The sequence below is a fragment of the Orycteropus afer genome, unplaced genomic scaffold (assembly GCF_000298275.1).
Source record: "Orycteropus afer afer isolate SDZICR_OR568_19922 unplaced genomic scaffold, OryAfe1.0 scaffold00006, whole genome shotgun sequence".
Taxonomy (NCBI): Eukaryota; Metazoa; Chordata; class Mammalia; order Tubulidentata; family Orycteropodidae; genus Orycteropus; species Orycteropus afer.
The window spans coordinates 19,981,400-19,988,482 of NW_006921593.1; the positions used below are offsets into that span (position 1 = coordinate 19,981,400).

Sequence of the window (7,083 nt, forward strand, 5' to 3'; positions counted from 1 at the left end):
AAACCTCTTAGCCACAACCAAACACCCTGAAGGAATGAGTCACTGGGCCTGCAGGCTCAGACCACGGGGACATCAAGCTCAAATGGCACAGCATACTACACAAACACATTGTTCTTCGTTCTACTTTGATGAGTAGTGACTGGGGTCATAAAAGCCTGCAAGCAGTCCTCTAAGATGCAATGGTTGGTCTCTCCTCATCACCAGTGAAGAAAATCAAAGACACATGGAAATGATTAGTCCAAGGGACTACTGGAGCATGGGAACCTCAGCCTGCATGACCCTGAGACCAGAAGAATAGATGGGGGCCGGCTACCAGGGCCAACCTCTTGGAAAGGCATAAAAACTGGAGATCCTGGATATAGTGGGAGAAAGATGTGGAACAAAACTCAAAATCTTAAAAATGACCAGGCTTACTGGTGTGATAGAGACTGGTGAAACCCCCATGACTATGGTCCCTGGAATTGAACGCACTCCCCTGGCTTCCAGCCAAACAAGAGACAGGCCTACAAGCTGAACACTTACACCAGGTAGTTGCCCTCCGTAGAACAATCAACCATGGGAGATCAGCAGGGCTGCATTTGCACAGGGAGAAAGCTCAGAGGGCAGGAATGCATAGGAAAGAAGGACACAGGGAAGAGTTACCCCAGGAAGAAGTAGGAAGGGAGCTGTTACGTCGTGGGGATTGTTGTCAATGTCGTATTTGGAGTGCCTTCTGACCTGAGGGGCTCATCTTCCGGCACTATATCAGACAATGTTTCAGGGCCATTCATCGAGTTTTCCAGTAACATATCAGATAATGTTTCACTGCTATTCATAAGGTTTTCACTGGCCAATTCTTTGAGAAGTGGATGACCTCATCCTTCTTCTGAGTCTGTCTTAGTCTGGAAGCTCTGCTGAAACCTGTCCACCATGGGTGACCCTGCTGGTATTTGAAATACCGGTGGCATAGCCTCCAGCCTCCCAGCAACACACAAGCCACCACAGTACGACAGACAAGTGGTGGGCTGTCAACATCACAAAACAAAACGTGTATGAACTGTTGAATGGAAAATGAATTTGCTCTGTAAACTTTCACCCAAATCACAGTACAAAGTTAAAAAAAGAATAAGGAGGAGAAATCAATAACACTGAAAACAGAGAATGAATAGAGATTATCAATTGTCATTATCAATGACACAAAAGCTTGGTTCTTTGAAAAAATCAGCAAAATTGACAAACCTCTAGAAAGACTGACAAAGGAAAAAAGACAAATTAGCCACCTCAGGAATGGCGGGAGCTGTCACTGCCGACTGTACACACACCAGAAGGATCATAAGGAAATAATGAGCAGCTCCACACATGTAATGTGGACAATTAGGATGGAAACCCTTCAGAAAGCTCAAGGCACCGTGACACTCGCTATGATGCAGATCACCCCACAGCCAGATGCTGAGCAGTCCCAACCCCCAAAGGGTCCTTCCTGGGAAAGACAACGTAGCCTTGGAGGCAAGGTGGCAGGCGGGATGGATAAGCAAGATGAGGAACTCTGCTGGCGAGGTGCCATCCAACACTCCCTCCCCCCAGCCACCCGCAGAAAGAATTCTCAGGGACACTGGAAAGGCTGGGCTCCCCAGAAGTGTGGGATGTGGAATGGGGCCTCAAGTCTATTTATTTGGATGCTGGTCACTTCATGGGCCTGGAGGATGTAGGGATACCTGATGGCACTTGCTTATGCAACCTCAATTGCTGTATGTGTTCGCAGCTTTGAACAGGACGGAATACAGTGGTGGAGGAAAGGATGCGGCCCCAGCTCTCGGGGAGCACAGGGCCCAGGACCGTGCTTTTCTCCATGTGGACTGTGTGTATCAGAGCCAGCTGGAAATGTGTTTAACAGACCTCAGGGCCCACCCATGTTGTCTACCCGGTCCTAAGGAAAGCCGCATGGAAATGCAAAAAGCTAAAATTGAATAACATTTTTTTAAAAACTTCAAAAAACATGCTGTATGATTCGATATACCAAAACTAGACAACCCTTTCCAGCAACTTAGCTTCTCAAGGGTAGCACCAAACCAAGTGCGGTGGAGTTGAGACCCTCTGCTGTTGGCGACCGGGAAGCTCTGTTTTCCACAGCAGTGATTCTCATACCGTTCAAATTTCGGAACATCCATTGAAAATGACGCATGTAGCTTTTACAACTGCACTGCCACTCCCACTGTCTTACGCATCCACAATTCTGAAAAGGAAAATGAAAAGAAATTCAAGGAAGGAGGAAAAATGGCCTTCGGAAGTGAGGGTTTTAAAGACCTTTCACAATGACAGCATAGTGGCTAAAGCACTTGACTGCTAACCAGAAGGCTGGCGGTTCAAACCCACCAGCCACTCCTCGGAAGTAAGGTTGGGCAATCCTACTTCCGTAGTGATACTGCCTCGGAAACCCAAGGAGGGGTCGCTATGAGTCGGGGCACATAACAACAACAACAACAACAACACAATGACAGGCGTGGAATGAACGAAATCCCAGTAAAGCCCCCCAGGGCCAACTGTAAGCTCTGGTGGCACACTGGTTATGTACTTGGCTGCAAACCAAATGTTGGCGGTTCAAATCCACACCTGCTCTGCTGGAGACATGCCACAGTCAGCTTCCATGAAGACTGACAGACTTGGAAACCCTGTGGGCAGTTCCACTCTGTCCTCTAGGGGCGCTGTGGGTCAGAATGGACTCCAGGCAGTGGGTGTGGTTTGGGCTTTGCTTCTGTGAAGATTGACAGCCTGGGACACCCTGTGGGCAGTTACACTCTGTCCTCTAGGGGCTCTGTGAGTCGGAATCCACTCCAGGCAGTGGGTTTGGTTTGGGCTTGCCTAAGACTGGTGGCGTAGTGCCTAATACACTTGACTGCTCACCAGAAGGCTGGCACTTCAAACCCACCAGCCACTCCTCGGAAGGAAGATGAGGCAACCTACTTCCATAGTGATACTGCCTCGGAAACCTAAGGAGGGTCCCTATGAGGTGGGTCTGACTCGAGGGCACATAACAACAACAACAACAACAACAACATGGCATTTGACTGCTAACCAGAAGGCTGCTGGTTCAAACCCACCAGGCACTCCTCGGAAGGAAGGTTGGGCAATCTACTTCAGTAGTGATACTGACTCAGAAACCCAAGGAGGGGTCGCTAGGAGTCGGATCCAACTCAAAGGGAGTGAGTTTGGTTTTTTGGTTTTGCTTCCCTGGAGATTGACAGCCTCGGAAACCCTTTGGGGCTGTTCCCTTCTATCGTCTAAGGTAGCTATGATTTGGAATCAACTCCACCGCACTTGGTTTGGTGCTACCCTTGAGAAGCTAAGTTGCTGGAAAGGGTTGTCTAGTTTTGGTATATCGAATCATACAGCATGTTTTTTGAAGTTTTTAAAAAAATGTTATTCAATTTTAGCTTTTTGCATTTCCATGCGGCTTTCCTTAGGACCGGGTAGACAACATTTACGTATCTGTAAAGGTTTGCGGATTCTTTGGCCTCCGTTAAATGGCAACCCTGCAAATGTTCTCAGAAGAGATGCCAGCAGATCCCAGCCCCTGCACACCGGGCCAGGCCCTTAACTGCAGGCGTCAGCGTCCGCTGCCGGTGCTAACGACGCGGCCCGCCCAGCGCCAAGAGGCCGATTAGAACTCTGAGCAGGCGGTGACCCCGGAAGGGAGGCGGGCCCTGGGAGGGCAACTTCGCACAGGGAGACGGACCTGCACGGATGACCAGGGCGGGAAGGGGGGAACTGAGAAGAAGCCCCGAGTCCAGCGACTGCACCTGAGAGGGATACCCCACTTATTGCCCGGAACACTCCAGACAGGCGCCACGCGGACACCCCTCCGTGACGTCACGAGCGCGCGCCGGCAGTAGGCTAGGACCCCGTCGCGACCGCGTCCCCTCGGTCCTTGAGCCTGTGCGGAGCGGCTCGCCATGGCCTTGAGGCTCCTGAGACTGGTCCCCGCGTCCGCGTGCGCGCGGGGCCTCGCCGCGGGCACCCAGCGCGTGGTGAGGGCCCGGCGGCGGGCCGGGGTCCTGGCGGGGTCCTTCCTCCTCTCCTTGGGCCACTCTGCGACCCCCACTCTCCCGGGATTTTGGGTCTTGAGTCGCGGGCTGAGCTCGGAGGGGTGGCGAGCGTCTCCCAGCTGGAGGCCGAGCGCTGGGGCACCGAGGTGACTGGTCACCTGCCGACCCTGGTTTGGGAGACGGTCGGGGTTGTGGCTGCAGTATCCTGATGCGGTTGTCGCCCTGGGCGTCGGAGCAGGTGTGACGTGACCCAGAAGGGGCTCCGTGCTCGTTCCGTCCTCACTCCTGTAGCGTCAGTTCAGGGCCAGGCCCTGCGAGGCGCCGGAGTAATTGGACATTATGCATAAGCAGGAGAGAACCCTTTTGGGTCCGATTTGGGAGGTTTGGGAGGCGTCCCTGGGGCAGAGAATTCCGCGGTGCCGTTCCCTGTGATGGGGACGGGGGAAGCAACGGCCCTGTCATTGGGAGCATTGAGGAAAGCTGACAGGCCCGGGAGTGGCTGTGTAGTAAGTTCTGTGCTTGTGGTTGGAGCCATGTTGGTGTCAAATTGTAAAGGGATTTGACCTCTATGCTCAGCATTTTGGTCAATGAAGGATTCTGAACAGGAGAGTGTCAGGGTATTAAAGTGTCATACACTGCTTCACAAAGGTCACAGACCCCGCGGGGCGGCTGCCCACTGCCCGCCCGGGTTGCCATGGCTTGGAGTCCGAGTCAGCTGGCTAAGTCTTGTGAGGAGGCAGGATATCTGAAGGCAAGAGAGAAATGGGACAGGAAGGTGATCGGGTCTGTTTAATATGCTGTCACTTTAGTGGGTGCTCAGTGTTCCGTGGGCGCTCTGTGGCACCAGCCACCCTGTGGGAGAAAGATGAGGCAGTCTGGTTCTGCAAAGATTGACAGCCTGGGGCCGTTCTCCTTTGTCGTACAGGGTCACTGAGTCGGATCGACTCGATGGTGGTAGGGTTTGGTTTAGAATTCCATGGAGCCCCACGGTGGTACACAGGGTAATGCATGCGGCTCTTTTCTGTCCAGTCCACCCAGACATGCCTTGGAAGAAAGGTCTGGCTTCCGCAGCTGCTTGTGAAGCATCAACCATTGAGAAGCCTGTGGGACACAGTTTAGCTGACATACGGGCTCACCAAGGGTTGGAACTGACAATGGCAGCTGGTAGTGTTCCATACTGTGGATAGCCCTTGATCTTCCAAAACTACTCCTGTGATGTTGCACAGTAAGGGTTTCTGTTGATGTGTTTCATATGGAAAGCACATTGCGTTGGGCCTCCTGGTCAGTCACCCACTCGCTTCCCTGCAGAGAGATTCCTGGTTCCTATGGCCCAGGGCCCTCTGGGTTTACATCACACTGAGTGATCTACAAGGGGACTCTTGTCCACCCAGCGCTGCACATCATCCTGAGGAAATGCAGTCCCTCCTGGTTGATCCATGAACAAAGTGCTTGCTCCTTGCCAGCAGTTGTTTGTCGGTTAGTTTTTGTAGCAAAGTTGTACCATTTTCATTTGGCTGTTGGCTAATTTCATCCTTTTTCAGTAGTTGTGGCTTCCTCTTCAGTTTTTTTATAGATCTCTAAGACTTTTGCAGGAGTTCTGGTAGCATAGTGCCTAAGGTACTTGACTGCTAACCAGAAGGCTGGCGGTTCAAACCCACCAGCCACTCCTCGGAAGGAAGGTTGGGCAATCTACTTCCGTAGTGATACTGCCTCAGCAACCCAAGGAGGGGTCGCTATGAGTCGGGTCCGACTTGACGGCACATAACAACAACAACAACAAGACTTTTGCAACATTAGGCTGCATTGTCACTGTCACGTATGTTGGAAATACTTGTCAGTTGTTTGCCTTTTGATTGTGATTTTTTTTTTTTTTTAAACTGTTTATGAATTCTTAGGAAGGAGCTCTGGTGGCATAGTCCCTAAGGCATGTGACTGCTAATCAGAAGGTTGGCAGTTCAAACCCACCAGTCACTCCGTGGAAGGAAGACCAGCCAATCCTCTTCTGTAAAGATTTGCTGCCTCAGAAACCCGGTGCAGGTCACTATGAGTCAGAATCGACTCCATGGCAGTGAGTGTGGTTTTTGGTTTCTGAGGAAGGATGTGTTTTGGGAAGGGGTTTAAAGCGATGCAGCAGCCTTCTCATTCTAGAATAGGGAGACTCTGGCTTAGGCCGGGGGCGGGGGTGGTTAGGGAAGGGACGCTGTGCTCTGCCCATTGAAGAGTTAGCATCAGTGGTGTTTGAGTGATTGTGGAACTGGAAGGAGGAAAATCTCAAAGATGACTCTCCTATTTGCTGTTTGCTGCTGGATAGTGGATTGGGAGCTCTGGTGGCATAGTGCTTAAAGCATTTGACAGCTGACCAGAAAGCTGGTGGTTCAAACCCATCAGCTACTCTTCGGAAGGAAGCCTGGGCAATCTACCTCTGTAGGGATAAAAAAAAAAAAAAAAAAAAACCACCTCATTGCCATTGAGTTGATTTGACTCATAGCAACCCCTCCTTGGGTTTGCAAGGGAGTATCTCTACAGATTGACTACATCTGTGACAAGAGGTGATGGAAAACTCAATATCTTCAGCCAAAACCGTGCCAGGAGCTGATTGTGGAACAGACTATCAACTGCTCATATGCAAGTTCAACTTGAAGGTAAAGACGATTGAAACAAGTCCATGAGAGCCAAAATATGATCTAGAATATATCCCTCCTGAATTTAGGGACCATCTAAAGAATAGATTTGATGCATTGAACACCAGTGACTGGAAACCAGATGAATTGTGGGATGACATGAAGAGCATCATCCATGAAGAAAGCAAGAAATCACTAAAAAGACAACAAAAGAAGAGAAGACCAAAATGGATGACAGAAGAGACTCTTGAGCGAAGAGTAGCTAAAGCAAATGGAAGAAATGACAAGATAAAAGAATTGAACCGAAGATTTCAAAGAGCAGCTTGAGAAGACAAAGCCAATTACTATAATGAAATATATAAAGACCTGGAGTTAGAAAATCAAAAGGGAAGAACAGGCTTGGCATTTCTCAAACTGAAAGAATTGAGGAAAAAAATTAA

General features: G+C 50.3%; 1 protein-coding gene across 1 annotated transcript in view; it reads left to right on the plus strand.

Moving 5' to 3' along the window:
- Positions 1 to 3,929: 3,929 nt before the first annotated feature.
- The window catches only part of NDUFA10 (NADH:ubiquinone oxidoreductase subunit A10), a 48,736-nt gene continuing 45,582 nt past the window's right edge, over positions 3,930 to 7,083 (plus strand). The window contains exon 1 of the mRNA XM_007941506.2: positions 3,930 to 4,004. Within this exon, the coding sequence (XP_007939697.1) occupies positions 3,930 to 4,004 (75 nt within the window). The remainder of the gene's footprint in view (positions 4,005 to 7,083) is intronic.